This window comes from Papio anubis, chromosome 20 (assembly GCF_008728515.1).
Source record: "Papio anubis isolate 15944 chromosome 20, Panubis1.0, whole genome shotgun sequence".
Classification (NCBI taxonomy): domain Eukaryota; kingdom Metazoa; phylum Chordata; class Mammalia; order Primates; family Cercopithecidae; genus Papio; species Papio anubis.
The window spans coordinates 21,128,564-21,149,087 of NC_044995.1; the positions used below are offsets into that span (position 1 = coordinate 21,128,564).

A 20,524-nucleotide genomic window follows, 5' to 3' on the forward strand; every position below is an offset into this window, starting at 1 on the left:
ACCACATCCAGCTAATTTTTGCATTTTTAGTAGAGGCGGGCTTTCACCGTGTTGGTCAGGCTGGTCTCGAACTCCTGGCCTCAAGTGATCCTCCAGCCTCAGCTTCCTAAAGTGCTGGGATTACAGGCTTGAGCCACTGCACCTGGCCGCGTCTGCATTTTTACAGGCCCTCCAGGAGATTTTGAGCACGCTGAAGTTTGAGTATCTCTGCTTTATATGTTCTCCCATCTCTCTAGGATCACCCCCAGAGAACTGCTTGCTCGGGAGAGAAGAGCACCCCATGTCATTAAGTGTAATTCCTGATTTCAGGTTTCCCACCTACCAGGAGGGAGGCCTCCACCATCCCCTGTCAATATGAATCCTTTACATTGAGGAAGCATTGGACAGTTTCCAAAGCAATTTCACACTCATCCCCTTTGTTGAGCAACTCTAGAGCCAGATAAGCTAAGTCCTGTACAGATGCTTCTGTGTTTTTTTTGTTTTTTGTTTTTGTTTTGAGATGGAGTCTCGTTCTGTCACCCAGGCTGGAGTGCAGTGGCATGATCTTGGCTCAGTGCAACCTCTGCCTCCCGGGTTCAAGTGATTCTCCTGCCTCAGCCTCCTGAGTAGCTGAGATTATTTTTAGGTGTGCGCCAACACGCCCGGCTAATTTTTGTATTTTCAGTAGAGATGGGGTTTCACCATGTTGGCCAGGCTGGTCTCAAACTCCTGACCTCAGGTGATCCACCTGCCTCAGCCTCCCAAAGTGCTGGGATTACAGGCGTGAGCCACTGCACCCAGGGCTTCTGTTCTTTTAAAGGTAAGGAGAGGCCAGGCATGGTGGATCACACCTGTAGTCCCAGCATTTTGGGAGGCTGAAGTGGGAGGATCATTTGAGGCCATGAGTTTGAGACCCACCTGGGCAACACAGCCAGATCCACATCTCTACACAAAATACAAAACTTTAGCGGGGTGTGGTGATAGGCATCTGTGGTCCCAGCTACTCAGGAGGCAGAGGTGGGAGGATTGCTTGAGCCCAGGAGGTCAAGGCTGCAGTGAGCCATGATCACACCACTACACTTCAACCTGGGCTATGGAGCAAGACCCAGACTAAAAAAATAAAATAAAAAATACGGATGAGGAGGTGGAGCTCCGGATACGAAGAAGATGCATGCATGATGTTATAGCTAATAAGAAGCCAAGCTCACCACAACTCCCCTCTCCCTACCCCTCAGTCTTCATTCAGGAAACCTCCCCTCCCAGAGGACAAGCCTCCGTGGATTCCAAAGCGAAGGCAGACGTTGGTGGTGCACCGGGACTCATCTGGCTCCCAGCTGGGCTTAGTTTGGCTCACAGAATGTTAATGTAAAAAGACAAATTCCTTTGCTCAGTTGCCAATACTGTAAAAGCAAGAAATCGCAAATAAAAATAGGAATTCCCACCTTCTCTTGACGAAATCAGAAGCTCTAGCCAGGTTTGCCTGCCTTGGGCGCGGCAGCCATGCCTTGGAGCCCTCTCCCGCCAAGCCTGGGCCTTCCCACTCTCTGCCCACACCCAACATTGAGGCTGAATGACCAATGCCCTTTACCATCAAGTGAGAGCTGTTGCTTCCTAGGAGCTAAGAAGACTGTGAAATACAGCTCCTATCTCTGTTTCTATCAAATGTGGGCGGGCTGGGCACGGTGGCTCACGCCTGTAATCACAACACTTTGAGTGGCTGAGGCGGGTGGATCACTTGAGGTTAGGCGTTTAAGACCAGCTTGGCCAACATGGTGAAACCCCGTCTCTACTCAAAATATGAAAATTAGCCAGGCAAGGTGGCGGGCGCCTGTAGTCCCAGCTGTTCAGGAGGTCGAGGCAGGAGAACCACTTGAAACTGGGAGGTGGAGGTTGCAGTGAGCCGAGATCGCACCACTGCACTCCAGCCTGGGCGACAGAGTGAGACCTTGTCTCAAAAATAAATAAATAAATAAATAAGTAATAGAAATATTTTCCCAGTTTCAGTTTCTAATACATCAGGCAACTAGAGATATAGCCCACTTCAACAAGAGCTTTTTGGAGTCCTCAATAATTTCTCAGAATGTAAAGGGGTCCTAAGACCGAAAGGTGTGAGGGCCACGGCCCTCAGAGGCCATCCAGGTGTAGTGAATGAGCGAGATACAGGGGATTGTTACATGAGAGCATCTTAAGTTGTATTCTTTCAGGAAGGGCACACTTTGCACGTGAAACATATAGGAATATGGTTCACCTCCAGAAGACACTGAGTTCCTGCCCATTCTTTTTTTTCTTTCTTTCTTTTTTTTTTTTTTTTTTTTGAGACAGGGTCTCACTCCATCACCTAGGCTGAAGTGCAGCAGTGCTATCTTGGCTCACTGTAACCTCCACCTCCAGGGTTCAAGTGATTCTCCTGCCTCAGCCTCCTGACTAGCTGGGATTATAGGCACATGCCACCATGCCTGGCTAATTTTTGTAGAGATGGTGTTTCACCATGTTGGCTAGGCTGGTCTTGAACTCCCGACCTCAAGTGATCCACCTGCCTCAGCCACCCAAAGTGCTGTAGGCGTGAATCACTGTCCCTGTCTCCTCCCATTCTTAAAAGCTGTATCACTCTCATTTTGGTTGCCCGACTTTTTTCTTTTTTGACACCGAGTCTTCTTCTGGAACTCCCAGTCTTTAACGATCCTCCCACCTCAGCCTCCTGAGTAGCTGGGACCATGTAACCGCATTGGGCTAGAAACTGGGACATTTAAAAGCATGAGATACACCAGCACACAATCCATTAGCCATCTGCTGATGATGCCATCAGGTGTCACGGAGCCTCCTGGAAACTCCATTGTATACTCATGAGAGAACCACGGTGAAAAAGGCAAATAAACATCTTTGTAGGCCGGGCGTGGTGGCTCACGCTTGTAATCTCAGCACTTTGGGAGACTGAGATGGGTGGATCACTTGAGGTCAGGAGTTCAAGACCAGCCTGGACAACATGGCAAAATCCCATCTCTACTAAAAATACAAAAATTAGCCAGGCTTGGTGGCGCGTGCCTGTAGTCCCAGCTATTCAGGAGGCTGAGGCAGGGGAATCGCTTGAACCCAGGAGGTGGAGGTTGCAGTGAGCCAAGATTGTGCCACTGCACTCCAGCCTGGGTAACAGAGACTCTGCTTCCAAAAAAAAAATGTCTTAGTAGTTTCCACCTTCAGGAGCCCTACAAAAGGAGTCCCCGGATCTTACTTTGAGAACCTTTATAGTAGTGTCCAATGTTTTGGCTTCCCTGAGCCACACTGGAAGAAGAATTGTCTTGGGCCACATGTAAAACACACTAACACTAATGACAGCTGATGAGAAAAACAAAAAAAAGTCACAAAAAATTATCATAATGCCTTAAGAAAGTTTACGAATTTGTGTTAGGTGCATTCAAAGCCATCCTGGGCTGCATGTGGCCCACGGGTGGGACAAGCTTGCCTTATAGGCACTGATTTCTACGGCTGTTTTAGGAAGATCTCAAGGAGAGGAAACATTAAGTTTCATCCCCCGTGATTGCAACATGAAGGGGGAGAACAGAAACGAATTTTCTTCACCAACTTTCCTGGCAACTTCCAGGACACACCAGCCCCACATGACCCACCAAGCACTGGCGCTTGCAAGGCAGGGTCAGGACAAGCTCTTAGCACAGGCCCTTGGCAGAGAGAAAGGACAACAGACACGCTGGTTTGGAAAACAAAAGAATCAGCCGTTTTATTCCAAGACCTGTGTTCTGGGGCAGCAGGAATAAATAAGGAAGGGAGGGGATGGGGGCAGGGCAGGAAGGTTCTACGTCCTGCAGCACATCCCACACTTTGATCGATGACAGCAGCCGCAGCAGAAAATGCAGATGGGGAAGTGGGTGTCTCGCCTCCTTCGCCTCTGGAGCATGGGCTGTGAGAAGGAAGGGAGTGTGAGCAGGGAACCGACCTGGGCACGCGGAGGGAGCAGGGGGCTGGGAAGGGCGTCACTGGTGTGCTCACCGTCCAGCTGGCCCTGGCTCCAGCTCTGTCCTGAGGTTGCAGCTCTGCAAGTTGTCCCGTCTGTGAAAGCAGAAGGGGGTGTTGAGGATGGCAGGGGGCCCGGCGGACCTCTGAGACTGGCTCCCAGCAACCTGCTCCTCTCCAAGTGGTTTAAACCCAGAGCTCAGTTGGACTCCTAGGAGGGACCTTGCTTTCTTGCTTCTGCTCACCTTCCCATGGGCGGCTCTTCCTAAAAAAAAACCTCCCAGATCCGCCTCCTCCTCTTTCCACAGCTCCTACTCTTCTTTGGGACATCATCTTCCCTTGCCTGGATGACAGTACCAGCCTCCTAACACATCTCCCTGCATTCTTGCCCCTCAATCCATTTGCCACACAGGAGAGTCACTTTTTTTGTTTGTTTTTTAGACAGAGTCTCCCTCTGTCACTCAGACTGAAGTGCAGTGGCACAGTCATAGCTCCCTGCAGCCTCGACCTCCTATGCTCAAGCGATGCTCTCACCTCAGCCTCCTGAGTAGCTGGGACAGCAGGTGCACGCCACCACACCCGGCTAATTTTTAAATTTTGTGTAGAGATGGAGTCTGGTTGTGTTGCCGAAGCTGGTCTCGAACTCCTGGACTCAAGTGATCTTCCTACCTTGGCCTCCTGAAACTCTGGGATTACAGGCGTGAGCCATGGTGCCCGACTGGCAGACTAATTTTTTAAAAAACGTGGCCAGTGAGATTGTGGTTTTCTCCATTTAAAAAACCTATAGGAGGCTGGGCGCAGTGGCTCACGCCTGTGATCCTAGCACTTTGGGAAGCCGAGATGGGAGGATCACCTGAGTTCAGGAGTTCAAGACCAGGCTGGCCAACATGGTGAAACCCTGTCTCTACTAAAAGTACAAAAATTAGCTGGGCGTGGTGGCGGGTGCCTGTAATCCCAGCTACTTGGGGGGCTGAGGCAGAAGAATTGCTTGAACACGGTAGGCGGAGGTTGCAGTGAGCCCAGATGATGCCATTGCATGCCTGCCTGAAAGACATAGCAAGACCCCGTCTCAGGAAAAAAAAAAAAAAAAGCCTATGGGGGCTTCCTCTTTACTCCAAGGAAAAGTCAGCGTCTGTACGGTTGCCCACAAGACTTTGGGACTCTGCCCACCCCTCGGCCTTATCCCCAAGTCCCACCGTCTCCTCTTGCTCAGCCTGACCCTGGGCTATGCCAGTTCGTCCTCTCCTCGGGTCTCTGCTGCCTCCATCTCTCACCCTCCAAGACGAAGGCCAACTGTCACTTTCTCATGAAACATTTGCTTGACTGCCAGCCCCTTGACCGTGCCGTGGGCCCGCCACCCGTGGCATGTGCCTGGTGTCCCAGCTATTTGGGAAGCTGAGGTGGGAGGATTGCTTGAGCACAGGAGGTCGAGGCTGCAGGGAGCTATGACTGCATCACTGCATTCCAGCCTCAGCAACAGAGCATGACCCTGTCTCTAAAAAACAAACCAAAAAAGTGACTTTACTGTGTGGCGAATGGATCACGGTCACTCTACCACCGTTATGTGATTCACGAATAGCATGTACTAGACACAATTATTTGTTCATGTTTTCATCAGTCTTTAACGAATTCCCTGACCAGGATGAGAGGTCTCCTCTCTCATCTACCTTGTTCATAGCCTTGTCCTCACTGTCTAGAATAAGACTCCACACAGCGTAAGGGCTTCGTAGATACCCACAGAATTAGGACCTTCCAATCCCTGTCACTTGGTGCTTCATCGATTTCTGTTCTTTTTTGGAGATGGAGTCTTGCTCTGTTGCCAGGCTGGAGTGCAGTGGTGCAATCTCAGCTCACTTTGCAACCTCCACCTCACAGGTTCAAGTGATTCTCCTGTCTCAGTCTCCCGAGTAGCTGGGATTACAGGCACCTGCCACCACGCCTGGCTAACTTTTGTATTTTTAGTAGAGATGGGGTTTTACCATGCTGGCCAGGCTGGTCTCAAACTGACCTCAAGTGGTCTGGACATGAGCCACCGTGCCTGGCCTGGTTCCTGTTCAGCTGCCAGCCCCCCTGACCTGTCCTGAGCTCTGCTCAGTGCTTGGGTGTCTCTAGTGCCCTAGGCTGGGGCCTGGCTCTCCCATCCCTGCTGCCCTTCTAAGGACCCAGGCCACTGGGCTCTCACCTGTTGTGGGAAAACGGAGCCACTGGTCAGGCTGGTGAGGAGGAGAAGGAGGAGGAGGCAAGTGGCCCAGATCTGGGAGCTCAGTGCCATCGTGCCGTCTGTCTGGCTGTCCCACTGCTAGGTCTTGAGCTTGCTCTGGTGTCTGGGACCCAGTGACAGTCGCTTTTATGGGGCCTGCCAGGGGAGGCAGTGGTCTGGGCCCCCTCCCCTTTGCTCTGACTCATTTCCAAGAAGGTGGTGGCGCCGAAAAGGCGGGAGAGATAAGCGGGAACAGAGCGACAGGGAACAGGGTTGTGTCACCCTCAGCCGGCAGAGGTGTGTTCAGGGGGTGGGGCAGACGGGGTCACAGACACACACTGCTCGCCAGCCATCTGGGGAGCCCTTTCCCCATCATGATGTCATTCTGCTGATTGAGAAAAAGTTACCCCTTTTGCTTCAGCGGTTAAGCAGTTTGGTGATCTGACTCAAGGTTCCGCTCTCCTTCACCCACTTCCCTACCGCCTGCATGCACACAGGGCATGGCCAGCAGCTGCCAGGCTCCTCAGGAGTGTCCGGCATATTGGGGGAAGTATCCATTGCTTTAAGCTCTCACCACACATGCATAGGTTCTGGCAGGGAACAGTGGATAGCCCTGAGCATGGCGAGCATCAGCGTGTGCCCCTGATCCGCACACGGTGTTTTCCCAGCGTCAGACCCTTGAGACGTGTCTCTGGTAACTGGAAAATGTTTGAGCAAACTTTTGGCCATAAATGACAGCAGTAATATGGCCCAGTGCGGTGGCTCATGCCTGTAATCCCAGCACTTTGGGAGGCTGAGGCAGGAGGATCGCTTGAGCCCAGAAGTTCAAGACTAGCCTGGGAAACGTAGGGAGACACCATCTCTACAAAAAAAAATTTTTTAAACAAATTTAGCCAGGCGTGGTGGCACACATCTGTAGTCCCAGCTACTTGGGAGGCTGAGGCAGGAGGATCGCTTAAGCCAGGGAGGTTGAGGCTGCAGTGAGCTATGATCGTGTGACTGCATTCCAGCCTGGGTGACAGAGCGAGACCCTGTCTATAAAACATAAAATAGCAGTAATAGGAATAGCTGACATCTGCTGTCTGATGAGTACATTTTATACGATGGCACATGTGTTGACTCACTTCTGCACCAACTTAGCCTGCGCCGCCTGTTCTCCCAGCAGCACTTGCTGCCCCACCTTCAGCTCTGCTCTGTGTTCAGGGGCTGCCTTCTCGGTCACCCAACCCCAGGGGCTTGGGCTCCCCAGACCCCACTCCCTTTCAGGAGCCTCCTCCACGTTGGACCCTCATTTCCTTCACTTTACAGAAAAGGCACTGAAGGCAGAGATCAGGGCATGGCCCAAGCTTGCCCAGGCAGAGGTAGAGCTGGGATTCTGACCTGGACAGCCTGAACCCAGGGCCTCTGCTCTTACCCACCAGGCTTCCCCATCTCCCCTAAAACACAGCAGGGTACAGTGGCATGCTAGAACTGGCTCAACAGAGCAGACCGTGCACATCTCGAAACTCTGCATTCACTGGCATCATGCCGGTACCCTGAAATCAGCAGTGGTGGGAGTGTTGACACCAGGAAATGGGCAAACCCTACAAGCCAGGGACATTTTGGGGGAGCCGGTTCCTTAGGACACCACTAGCTGGGGGATGAACCCAGGCGGCCTGACTGCAGTGCCTTCATTCCTTTCCACTACCAGGCCCAGCTCAGGGTGCACACGGCCCAGGGGATCCACAAACCTTGGTTCCAGATGGGCCCTTGGACATTTTGCCACTTTGCCTTTCATTCCAGGGCCATCCAGTGTCAGCCCAGTCACCAGAGTCTGGGGATGTTGCTGTCGAGGAGTGAACACTTCTTCCTGACTGCTGAACCGCTGCCAAGGCCCACTCAGGCACAGAAATGGACAGGCCCTGCCATCTGCCTCCTCATCCACACCACGTGGGAGGTTCCTCTTGTCACAGCTTGGGGAACAAAGCGAGACCCCATCGGTACAAAAACCTGGCTGTGGTGCTATGCACCTGTAGTTGGTCAAAGCTCCAGTGAGCCGTGATCGTGCGCCACTGCGCTCTAGCCTGGGTGACAGAGTGAGACCCTGTCTCTAAAAACTAAACGAATAAAGATGGCCTCAGATGGGAATAGCTAGGAAAAGGAGACAGGACTCTTGAGGCAAGAGACGATTGGGGGGAGGACATTTGGGAGGAAAGGCAGAGCATGGAGCTCCACAAGGTGAGCAGAGTGGCAGGCCCAGCTCCTGGGAGTGGATGGAGTTGAAGGGGAGTGCAGGATGCGGCAGGGTCCAGTGAATAGGGGCGTGCTCACCCGGGGACTCGGCAGCAGCCCCCAGCCCTACCAGGCATCACTGCATCTCAGCTCAGGACAGGTTTCATCATCAGCAGGGGCAGGGGTCACAGCACAGGCGCCAGAGCCTCGGTGCAAGGCGACAGGCTGACGGGCCAAGCTTGGCGCCCTGGCCATCTGCCCTTCCTGGGGGTGAGGGGCTCAAGGCCGGGCCCCACTATTGGCTGGTGCAGAGGGGAGGGCTTCAGCCCAGCAGAGCAGGGCCAGGGGCTGGTTGTGTTTTCAGAACTGCTGACATGGAGACCCCCGCCTCTCCTCCAACATGGGACATGTCCTTGACCCCAGCTCCCCACACCCTCATGCATGCCTGGGGCCTCAAAGGGGACATTCATTCCTTAATTCCTTCATCCATCCAACCAACCACTGGGTACCAGGTGGTGCAGCTGGCAGGGACTGCACACAGCCATGTGCACAACGGCGGAACCATGCCGCGTGGAGCTCTGTAGACCCCAGGCCCCTCCCCGTTCCCGAGATGGACAGACACACAAGCAGACAAGGCGGGGGCCACATGGGGCCAGTTTATTGCAGTTAAATACCTCTCTCTCTCTATTTTTTTTGTCAATTTTTCCATAAAGAAAATTAAAACACACACACACACACCCAAAGGGGAGCAGGGACCCAGAAACAAGAGGTGGGGTGGGACGTGGCCTCCCTGCATAGGTCCAGGCCCCGGGTGGCCCCCCAAAGGCTCCCCTCCTTCCCATCAGCACCCTGTCTCAGTACCTCCAGAGAGCAGGAGGCAGCGGGACGCGGAAGGGCCTCTGTCCCCCTCCCTCTTGCCTCCAGGTGAGACCACTAGAAGTGCCGGGGCTTAGTGAGGGCCGGGAGAAGGGCGACAGACAGATGGATGGGGAGGGAGGATACCGTTTCCAAGTGGAGGAGGGCGGTGGGCACTGTATCCACAGAAATCCATTATTTCTCCCCGTTTTTTGTTAAAAATCTACTATAAAAAAACGCAGCTGGGGGAGGGGCGTGTGTCCCTCTCTGTGCTAAGGGCTGGGGAAGGGGGCAGCAGAGGCCGGCGTGGGCGGCGGCGGCTGCGCGGTGGTGGCGGGCGTCACTGCCGGGTGCTCTCGCCCACCATCTCCAGGTTGTGCTGCTGCAGCTGGGCTCGAAGCAGGGCGTTCTCATTCTTCAGCTCCTCGATCTGGCGGACACGACGGAGGACAAGGGAGCTGAGGGCCAGCGCCTTGCATGTGGGGCTCCTGGGCCCCGACCCGCTCCAGGCCCTGCACCCACCTGCTGCCTCAGGAGCTCGTTGTCCATCTGCAGCCGCTCGGCCTCTTTGAAAGTCTCTTGCATGCGCTGGTTGGTCTGGCGCAACTCCCGGATGTAATCGCAGGCCTTGGACAGGATCCCTCCTTTACTCTGGGGGGCGAGGGGACCAGGAGCCTTAGGGCGGGCACCACCCACTGGCCTCCACCCCGGGGAAGACTCCCGAGCCCCATGGCAGTTGGACTTTCTGCATGCAAGGGTTGGGGGCCAGGCCCACCGCAGCCACTAAGGGTCCGGGATGCTCACCGCTCCCGTCTTGCTATTGTCTGCATTACAGTCTGGAATGATTTTCGAAAGCTGGACGATCCAGTTGTTGATCTTGTCCCTTCGCCTCCGCTCCACTGCGGGAAACAGAGCCACAGCCACGGCTTCGCTGACAGGGCTCGTGCCCGAGCGGCCGTCCTCACAGGGCAGAGGCTCAGCCCAAGGACACCCAGGCACAGCGCAGGCCCCACTGAGACCACAGCCCTGGGAAGTGAGGGGCCGCACCCTGAGCCCAGCCGGCCCCCACCCCAGCTTCTCAAGAGGAACAAAGAAACCTGGGCCCTCCAGTGCCACACACGCTTTTAGGACGGGCGTCAAAGGTCAGGCACTTGGAGTTCGTTTTACGGGCCTGCCCGGCCATACTTGCACAAATTTCAATCGACGGTTAAGAATAAAGAAATTTCTCATGGTAATTGGTGTCACTGGCTTCTTTTGAGAAATGGAGCTCTGGTCACAGTGGGCACGTACTGGGAGGCAGGGATGGGCAGAGCCGCCCTTCACAGGACTAGTGCCCCTCTCTGGCTCCCGTGGCCCCTGCACTGGATTCTCCAGTGTCCCCAGAGACTCTGGGCACCGTGATTTTGTTTTTTTCCTCATCTCTAATTCCAAGTCTGACCATGTTTCACCGCTGCTTAAAATCCTTCCACAGGGTAATGGCAGATCCCAACTGGTATCTGCAGCTCCCAGGCCTGGCCCACGAGGCCAGGAAAGACACGAACCCTATGCTGAAGGCCAGAGATGGCAACTCATAGAAGATTTTACTTAAAAAACCCAGATTTGTGATTTTATTCCATAAAACTCCACCATCTTACGCCAACTGTGTCGGCCGGGTAGCAGCTGTCCCCAGACAGAGCACAAGCCTGTCTCTGGCCACATGCCATCCTGATACCTGCCTGGGGTCTGTGTGCCACGGAGCCTGAGACCCCTGACCCAGGGCCTGCTAAAGCCAGGTTGTCCCAACCCTTCACCGCCTGCCAAGCCCCAGCACCAGGCACCGGGGGGACAGGAAAGAACGCTCAGCTACCCCCAATTCCCACCCCACGGAACCCCAGCCCCCTGCCAGGGTGGCCCATGCTGTCTGTGGCATTGGCGGCGGGGAACAAAGCCTATAGCTAGGGCAGATGCGGCAGGAAGGCCGGGGATCTTTTCAAAGCCTTGGATAATGGTGATGGGATACCAGGCTGGGGTCCAGTGAGCCTGAGAAGTAGGGGTGGGCCACAGCCTGCCCATTACCCTCACACCCGGAGATCAGCTGCTCCCTGGCCCCGCCGTTCCCTCTAGAAGGCTGGACCCACCCATCGGCAAACCCCTCTGGGCTGTGGCCGTGTGCCGCTGACTGGCCTCTACCTGCCTCCTGTGCCTCCCACTCAGGCCCGAGTGACAAACCCCCCGAATGACATGGACTCTCCTCCTCCCACCGTGACCACTCTTCCCTGGCCCCTCTTCCACCCTTGAGCTCCCTCTTTCCTCCAAAACAAATACCCGAAGATCAGAGCTCGCTATGGAGCATGGTCCAGGCCCTGCACTGGGCTCAGCGATTGCTTGCTTGCCTGTTACTATCACGGTGCGCTGAACCCTCCCACCAAAGACAGCCACACCTGCCTTTGGGAACTCTGGCCAAAAGCAGCAGCGGAGCTGACAGTCCAAGCCCGGAGACACCGCTGGCGCAGTCCCCAGCAGAGTGCTCCTCGCCCAGGGGTCCGTGGAGGAACTTGGCAGATGGCCTTGTTTCGGCCTCTGCCTTCCCTCAGCCCTCTCAAGGGCTGGGCGCCGGCTGCAGCTACATCCTCTCCAGCGCGCATTTACTTCTTACACACCTACTCTCTGCCCTACTGTATGCCAGGCCCTCTGCCAGGCCGGGGTCCAGGGTGGAAGCAGCCCCACTGTGCCCCGTTGGCACTCGCAGCACCACTGTGGGCAGGTGGCACTAACCCCATAGCATTTGTGTCACCACCGAAGACGGTACAAAGTGCCTCGGGAACACCAGGCGCCGAGCCATGGCCTCTGCACGGGAATGGGGGTGGGACGAATCCTCAGAGATCCAGGAAACATTTGGGCTGCTTCCTGAGAGAAGGGCTCTAAGGCAGGCAGGTGGGAAGATCCCAGAAATGTTGGCTTGAAAACCATTTCAGGGTGTGCAGGGGCGGGAAGAGGTTGTAAAGATCGGTTGTCAAGGCCTTGCGTGGTCTGCTCGCACATCAGGACCAGGGTGCTCTGTTCTATAGTGAATTTCAGATCCTCCTCTAGAGGCCCAGGCCCTTGAGTCTAGGCCCTGACTTCAGCAGGTGGTGATGCTGTCCAGCCTGTGGCTTCGGAACACCATCATGGCACATTTGAAATACAGGACCAAGGCCACGTTCATTCCACAGAAGCACTTCAGTAACTCCATAGGACGCTTAAAATTCAGAGGCTAGGCGGGGTGGCTCACGCCTGTAATCCCAGCACTTTGGGAGGGCGGATCACATCAGGCCAGGAGTTCGAAACTAGCCTGGCCAACATGGCGAAACCCCGGCTCTACTAGAAATACAAAAATTAGCCAGGCATAGTGGTGTGTGCCTATAATCCCAGGGACTTGGGAGGCTGAGGCATGAGAATTGCTTGAACCCAACTGCACTCTAGCCTGGGTGACAGAGAGAGACTCTGTCTCAAAAAAAAAAAAAAAAAAGAGAAAATTCAGAAGCGAAACCTTCCAGGACTGAAGGAAGAAATGGACAAATCCACAAACATAGTGAGAGACATGGACATCCTTCTCAATGATTGGTAGAACAAGTAGACAAAAAAAAAAAAAAAAATCAGAATAGAAAACCTGAACACTTAACCAGCCTGACCTCACTGACCTGGGGGGACATTCTGCCTGACGGCAGCAGACACCTGTCCTCATCAATGCCCCAGAAGCTTCCACCAAGCTAGGACACATTCAGGCCCGTCGGGTAAGTCTCATCAAATTTCAAGGAACTGAAATCATACAGAGTATGTTCTCTGACCATAACAGAAATTAAAAATCAGTAACAAAAAGATATCTGGAAAACCCACAAATATTTGGAAATTAAGCAATCTGCCTCCAAATAACAGAAAGGTCAAAGAATAAATCACAAGGAAAATTGGAAAATACTTTAAACTGAATAACAAAAACACAACACATCCCAGTGGGATGTAGCTAAAGTGATGTTGGAGTGAACTGGCAACTCTAAACGCTATTAGGCAAAGACAAAGCTTAAGAATCATCTCAATCCCTGCTGTGAAACATAAATCCTGTAAAATAAAGATTTTAGTAGAAAATTGAAAAAAAAAAAAAAAAACCTTAAAAAGCCAGGGTTGGGGCATGCCAGGGGAGCCAAAGCACAAAACCTAGCAAACTGAATCCAAAGTGAGTAGAAGGGGCCGGGTGCAGCGGCTCACTCCTGTAATCCCGGCACTTTGGGAGGCCCAGGCAGGTGGATAACCTGAAGCCAGGAGTTCAAGATCAGCCTGGCCAACACGGTGAAACCCCATCTCTACTAAAAATACAAAAACTAGCTGGGTGTGACAGCGGGCACCTGTAGTCCCAGCTACTTGGGAGGCTGGGGCAGGAGAATCACTTGAACCCCGGAAACGGAGGTTGCAATGAGCTGAGATTGCACCCTGTGACACAGCGAGATTCCGTTTCAAAACAAAAAAACAAACAAAAAAACAAAGTGAGCAGAAGCATGAATTAGTAACATTAAGAGCAGAAATCAATGAAACAGAAGAAGCAATCCAATCTGGCACCTAAAAATCAGATTTCACATAGAAGTCTCGATTTCTGGCTTCTCAGAGTTTCTGACAACAGTGGCCCTAGATTCTGACAGGGCAGCAAGGGGAAGGTACTGGGCAAGGGCCACCCTTCAGGCAGGACACACGTGCCCCAGATCATTGGGGGCCCCCCACACCCTTTCCTATTTTTTTCTGAGACAGGGTCTGGGTCTGTTGCTCAGGCTGGAGTGTAAAATCAGCTCACTGCAACCTCCATCTCCCGGGCTCAAGTCACCCTCCCACCACAGGTTCCCAAGTAGCTGGGATTGTTACAGGCATGTACCACCAGGCCTGGCTAATTTTTAAATTTTTTTTTGGTAGAGACAGGGTTCTGTCACATTGCCTAGGATGGTCTCAGACTCCTGGGTTCAAGTGATCCGCCTGTCTTGGCCAAAGTGTAATCCCAAAAGTGCTGGGATTCCAGGTGTAAGCCACCACGCCCAGCCACACACCCCTTCCTACCATGCCAAGTGCACCTCCCGCCCTCAGGCCCCTGCAGGCATTTGAGTTTGTGACTCCGGGATGATCTTCTGCGGTACCAAGAAGTGGTGGGAAGGAGGGAAAAAGAAGTGAGAGAAGCGGATCTGAAACTCACCATAGAACAGAAACTTGGGGTTTGTGGCCATAAGGGAAGAAAAGGGCAGGGCTGAAAGCGGCTCTGGTCTTAAGTTTCTGGCTTGGGCAGTTGTGACAGGGGTAGCTTTTGCTGCTCTGCAAAGAGGAATGTTGCATGAGAGCCTTTGGAGAGGGGAGATGGCACATTCTGTTTTGGGTGAGTTGAGTTGGAGGCATTACGGGGATGTCCGAAGACGGAAATCTTGAACGGGTAGTTCAGAATGTGGGGCTGGAGTTGCAGTGAGAGGAATGTAATGGGATGGAAACACAGTTCCTTGCATTACCAGGAGCCAGGTGGTGGGCAAAGCCTGGGAGGACATCAAGGAACAGTCCTCAACTTTTTGTGAGTCACACACTCTTCTGGAGCCAAGAAAAAAGAGGAACACCTACAAGTGGGAACGGAGTTTGGGGGATACTGACCAAGAGCTTCCAAGCCTGTTGCTGGGCCTCACACATCATACACCTGAGGCCGACGGAAGAGGGGCTGGACCTTATGAAACACCAGCAAGACTGGGCGTGGCAGCTCAGGCCTGTAGCCAAGGCTGGAGGACTGCCTGAGGCCAGAAGTTCAAGACGAGCCTGGGCAGCATAGCAAGACCTCGACTCTACAGATAAAAAAAAATGACCCCATGTGATGGCACCTGCCTGTGGTCCCAGCCACTCAGAAGCCTGAGGTGGGAGGATTGCTTGAGCCTGGGAGGTCAAGGCTGCAGTGAGCTGTGATTGTGCCACTGTACTCCAGCCTGGGTGACAGAGTGAGACCCCCTTCTCAAAAACAAAAGAAACACTCGCAGCTAAAGCAGTTTCTCAACTTGTCCACTATGACAAATCACCTGAAGAGCTGATGGAAAACACAGATTCCCCGGCACCCCCACCTACTCACTTGGAACGGGGAGAGCCCTGGAAATTTCATTAACAGTGGGGCAGGAAAGGCAAAGATCACAGGAGAATCAGAGAGGGTGCAGGAAAGGAAGATTCCAGAAAGGAACAGAGGGAAGCAGGCAGCGTCAGATGCTTGGAGCCCAGACAGCAAAGGAGGCCAGCTGATGTGGCAATGGGGTCACCATGGGTGACCTGAGTGGAGCTGTTTTGGTAGACCCATGAGCCAGACGGCCGAGGGTACTGGGAGGATGAGCAGATCGGGCAGATGCTCTGCAAGTCGGGAAAGCAGACAGGACGGGGCTGGAAAACTGGGCAGGTGACGAAGACTGCTTCACAAGGAGAGAAAGTCTCAAGACTGCCTGGAGTCACATTAACTGAGGGAGAGGCAGGGGTGAGAATGGGGTGGGAGGGTCCCGAGTCCTCTCCTCAGCCTGTGTGGCCACCTCGACTCACTGCATCCCCACCAGGTGTCGGAGGCAGCCATGCTTCCAGCATTTCACAGAGGGGGAACAGGCACGGAGATTAAGAACCACCCTGATGCCCCACCATAGGTAAGTGGTAGCGTGGGGGCTGCTCTGGGGGCCCCTCAAACTCAATGCATCCCAAAACCAAGCTCAGATGCACCCCTTCCCTTCCAAGCATGGAGGGGAGTGCAGCACGAAATCCTGACTCTCCAGCCATGGAGTCCTCCCCGCATTCCCCTCAACCCCTGCCCTGTCTCAGGCCTGACACCCGAGTGGTGTCCTATCTCCCAGCCTCTTCCCACCACCCTTGCCAGCAGCCTCCACGCACAAACCCCTCCGCTGGCTTCTCATCACCCTGGAATAAAACCACAGGAGTCCAGTCACACTAGGGACTTCTTTCAAGGTCCTCCACCATCTGGCCTGGGCAGCCCCCTCCACTGCGCCGACTTCCTCTTTCCTTTCCTGAATTCTGCTCTTCTGCAGACACACCACGGCGGTCCCGGTTCAGGGCCTGGCCTGTGTCCTAGCTCTTCCCTCTGCCCAGCACTCTCCTGAGGTTCTCAACAGGCCCCTTCCCTCAGGTCCCTTCAGGACTCTGCTTCAATGTCACCTCTCAAAGAGCCCTTCAGAGCAAAGTGCCATGCCGCCATCACCCGCCACCTCCTTCCCCAGCTTTCCTCTCCTGCCTGTGACTGCCTGTGCTGCCTGATGCCTGCTTTGGCTGTGTATGACTCCATCTCTCCCACCAGAACACGCACAGAGAGCTGAGACCTCGTCTGGCCTATTACCTGCTGCACTGCCATATCTGAAGACGCAAAACGGGGGCTGGCCGTAGTATGCACACGCTGAATGAATGCCTGAACTCAGAGAGGAACTGCTCAGAACACAACTACCTGGGCCACAGACCCCAGCCCCATGGCCACCGTTAGGACTGAGATTCAGCGCCTCACTCAGGCATTTAAGGCCTTCCTGATCTTCCCGATCTTCCCTCCTGAGGCATTCCAGATGGAACTTCTCCCACAACCAAACCAGCACCCCACAAAGTAACCTGACCCAAACTCCCCTCTCCCTGGGGAAGCCTCACCCCAGCCCACTCCCCATCAATGTCCCACGAGACCCGTGAGACATGAGCCCGCCGGCCTTCGAGCCTCCCCGACGCTCCAGGCCAGACTCCAGACCTGGCACAGGGCTTGTGCCGCTCGGCCCAGAACCCATGGGCAGTAAATATTTGTTGAATGATGGTTGTTTGGGTATAAGCACTCCCCTGGCACTTGCACGCTGCTGTGCCCACTACAGTGGCTACTGACAGGCGGGGTGGGGGCGAGGAGACAGTGTCGAAGGCCAAATGACCTGAGGTGAGACTTGGTGTTTCTGGAAAGGGCAGGATGCTCCGGCCTTAGGCAGCCAGAGGCAGAGCTTCATGCAGTTTCTGCCTCAGCTGTGCTCCCTGGGGGAACAGACCTACTTCTGGAGGCCAGGCAGGCATGGGAATGAGGGATGTGAGCATGACAGCTGCCACGTGGAAAGGTCAGCTCAGGTGAGCCCGGTCAGCCCCAATTTTCAAGTGGGGCAGGCAATCCGTATGGGAACATGAAATCCACCATCTTAGATGTGGGCCATGAATACAAGATCACCAGCCAGGTCAACACATGGCCAGTTCCAGTTCACACTCCCTGTCCCTCTATTTCTGACACTGTACTCTCCCCTCGTTGCTCACTTTCTACCTTTACAGCGTCCAGCAAAGCCCTCTGGAGCACTTGTGGCCTGCCAGGAGTGGCTTCCCTCTCTGTCACTCCACACCCCCGGGCTGGCTGAGCCTGTGAGGGCGGTGGTCGGGGGGGGGACCCGGAGCCACACCTTGTCCTCACCTTCATTGTGCTGGGCTCTTCTCCTCTCATCTCGGGGTGTTCTGGTTCCATCAATTTTTCTAGAAAAGGAGGGAAAAAAAGGGGCATGTATTATCACAGATTTGTTTGTCCAAGCATTTGTTAAGTATTAGACTTAAAAATTATCTTTTTCAGGTAAATCCATGTGCAAAAACGAGATGATACTTTCTTTATGTGCACTAAAGAAGCAGAAACAGGCAAAGAAAAAAAAATTACACCATGTGCCCGCTTCATGCTAACTGCCCAGCTTCTACTCCAGAAACCCCTCCCTTCAGTTCCAATGCCAGGCCCGCCTGGTGTCCCCTGCACATACGGAGAGTAGGGGTGTGTCCGGGGGGCGATCGTCCTCTGTGTTCCTGTCTGAAGCACATCCTGGGGCGTCATCATGACGTAGAATTGGCCTGCAGGGATAGTGGGGGTTAGTGGCAAGACAGGGTGAAGTCAGAACTGGTTGCAGGGGCTTCCCTCCCTGCTGGGCCCGTTGCCTCCCCGACCTGCCAACCTGGCTTCCTCCTCTCCTCACCTCCAGCCTGCAAGCTCTGGTCTGTGGTCTGTACGGACACAGCCGTAGTATCTCCCACACTGGACGCTGGGAAATAGGCAAATCGTGCCTCCCCGCTGACAGCCTCGGCCGCAGGGCTGCCACCATTGCTGAAGGGATTTTGGATCACAGCCTGGGGAGTAGGAGGACAGAGACTACCCTTAGCTTTCTCTGTTCCTCTATCCGGTCCCCTCATTGCTGTGCTCGGGGTTTACTGCATTCTCCGCAATTAACAGGAGTGGGGACTCCTTCTGCGAGTAGCATTCTGTCCTGTGTCTCAGACAGCTCTGGAACATGGCAGGAGGAGGTCAGCGATCACTTGCTGAGCCAATCTGTTTTGCACTCTAAGAAACTTTCCCCTTAGACACATCATTCCCATTTTGCAGAAAAAAAAAATTCCAAGAGCACCGTCCCCAGGTTTCAAGGTGCACAAGAGGGATCTGACCCCATGCAGCCTGAGGCTTGAAGGCAGTATCTCCTGGGCGACACCTGCCCCACCCCCGGGGATCCCCAAGAGCAGAGCCAGTGTCCCCTCTCCACCCCCCGTCCAGGGGTGGCAGGGCACCTACCAGCGGGAAGGGCGCTGCAGGACCTGGGGGCACAGAGGCAGCGGCGGGGCCCGGGCGCTGGGCTGCCCCGTCCACACCCACCTGGGTCACAGCCTGCTGCCCCCCCGCGAAGGCAGCGGTGGACACGACGCTGACGGCGCCAGTCGTGTCGCCCTGGCCGTCCAGCTGACCATCAGTCACCTGGACTACGCGGTATGTCACCTGCAGGGGGCGGCAGAGCGGCGAGGCCGGCGCTGGGGCCAGGTCCGAGCCTTCCCGGCGCGCCCGCCCGCCGGCTCGCTCGCTCGCTCGCTCGCTCGCCCGCCCGCCCTCGCGGCCCGCAGCTCACCTGTCCTCCATTTGTCTCTGTGCGGAACTGGTACTGGATGTTGTGGTCGCCGAACGCCGCCTGCTGGACGCTGGTGATGGCCACCGCTGTCTGCTCCTCCGCTCCTGGGCCGTCCCCGCCTGGGGCCGAGAAGGGTCGGGGCACGATCACGGCCGCGCCGGGCGCCCCCAGCCCTCCCCGGGCGCGGCCGGCCCCGCAAACACTCACCTTCCTGCAGCTCGACACCCTCCTCCGCCTCGGGTCCCTTGTCGTGGCTGCCGGGGGCACAGGAAGGAGCGGGATCAGCGCGGCTCGCGCCCCCGCCCCCGCGCCCAGCTGCAGGGCCCCCGTCCCTCCCGGCTGCGCCTGAGGCCGGGGGCGCTGCCGGGGCCGGGGTCCGGGGGCGGGAGACGCCGGGTCCCCCCCCGCCTCGGCGGCCTCCATTTTGAGCCGGGCCCGCGGCCGCTCGGGATCATGGCGGCCCCGGCCTGCAGGCCGCGGGGCCGGGGCCGGGGCGCAGGGGCACGGCCAGGCCGGGGATCTTACCTGGCGGCGGCAGCAGCGGTAGCCGAGGCAGCGGGATCCAGACCCGGGTCCAGCATCCCATGGGGAGGCTGAGGGCGGGGGCGCGGGGCCCGGGGAGGAGGGGAGGGGAGGGGAGGGGAGGGAGGGGCGGGCGGCCGGGGGCCCAGGCCAGCACGCTCACGCCGCGCGCGGCAGGAGGACGGAGGAATGGGAGCCGCTCGCCGCTGATCACGGGGACAAACAATGGGGTCATGTAGGGAGGAGATGCCGCGCGCGCCGCAGCCGCCGCCATCCTGCAGCCGCCGCGGCGCCGCACTTATCATCCACCGCCGCCGGCTCCGGGCGGCCCAGGCTCCGGGACGCCGCGCGGCCTGTACTCCGCCACGCCGCCCGCCCGCTGCACGCGGCCCTCGGGCCTCCTTCCCCTGAGCAGCCGCCGCCGCCGCGACTTTGCGCGAGCTGGCCGCCCTGGCTGGCCGCCGCCAGTGCCCTGGATCGCCGGCTCGCGCGGCGCCACGCCGCCGGCGGCGGATCGCTCTGGCCGCGCTCGCTATTTTCCCCTTTTCCTCCAGCGCGCGCGCGCGGCGGCGGCAACGGCGGCGGCGGCGGAGCGCGAGCAAGACGGACAGCGCTGGGGGAGGCGGCCCGGGAGCGCGCGCGCTGGCTGTCTCCGGGGGCGGGCGGGCGCGCGCAGGCCCGGGGCTCCGCGGGGCGCGAGATCGCCGCGCGCCGCCCGGGTGAAACGAGGGTCCGGATGGAACGTCGGGGAACCCGGAGCAGGGGCTCGGGTCGCCGGGGGCCAGGTGGGCTGCCCGAGTTTGGAGACAGTAAAGTAGGTCGGTGGGGGGTGGGGGGGGATGGGCTGGAATGGGAGAGGGGCGCGCGCGCGCGCTCCCGGCAGTCGGCCTGCGGAGCGCGAAGGCGGAGGACC

General features: G+C 56.1%; 3 protein-coding genes across 6 annotated transcripts in view; 1 reads left to right on the plus strand and 2 right to left on the minus strand.

Moving 5' to 3' along the window:
- Positions 1-3,686: 3,686 nt before the first annotated feature.
- On the minus strand, positions 3,687-6,444 carry HAMP (hepcidin antimicrobial peptide). The gene is made up of 3 exons (XM_003915341.3): positions 6,128-6,444; positions 3,982-4,041; positions 3,687-3,892 (listed from the first exon to the last, which is right to left on the minus strand). Exons 1-3 carry the CDS (start codon positions 6,215-6,217, stop codon positions 3,788-3,790), a joined length of 255 nt encoding a protein of 84 aa, XP_003915390.1. The 5' UTR covers positions 6,218-6,444; the 3' UTR covers positions 3,687-3,787.
- Positions 6,445-8,985: 2,541 nt separating this feature from the next.
- On the minus strand, positions 8,986-19,794 carry USF2 (upstream transcription factor 2, c-fos interacting). Of its 4 annotated transcripts, XM_031659652.1 has the most exons (10): positions 19,615-19,794; positions 19,297-19,343; positions 19,090-19,208; positions 18,762-18,962; positions 18,175-18,325; positions 17,965-18,052; positions 17,634-17,692; positions 10,016-10,110; positions 9,734-9,862; positions 8,992-9,641 (listed from the first exon to the last, which is right to left on the minus strand). In XM_031659652.1, exons 1-10 carry the CDS (start codon positions 19,668-19,670, stop codon positions 9,552-9,554), a joined length of 1,035 nt encoding a protein of 344 aa, XP_031515512.1. In that variant the 5' UTR covers positions 19,671-19,794; the 3' UTR covers positions 8,992-9,551. The 4 variants fall into 4 exon arrangements, with proteins under 4 accessions (XP_031515511.1, XP_031515510.1, XP_031515512.1 ...); XM_031659651.1 differs by having other exon boundaries at positions 8,986-9,862; positions 19,615-19,696; XM_031659650.1 differs by having other exon boundaries at positions 8,986-9,641; positions 19,090-19,343; positions 19,615-19,676.
- Positions 19,795-20,253: 459 nt separating this feature from the next.
- LOC103880050 (protein FAM187B-like) overlaps positions 20,254-20,524 on the plus strand; it is a 36,660-nt gene continuing 36,389 nt past the window's right edge. The window contains exon 1 of the mRNA XM_009194140.4: positions 20,254-20,425. The gene's annotated coding sequence lies outside the window, so the exon portion shown is untranslated. The remainder of the gene's footprint in view (positions 20,426-20,524) is intronic.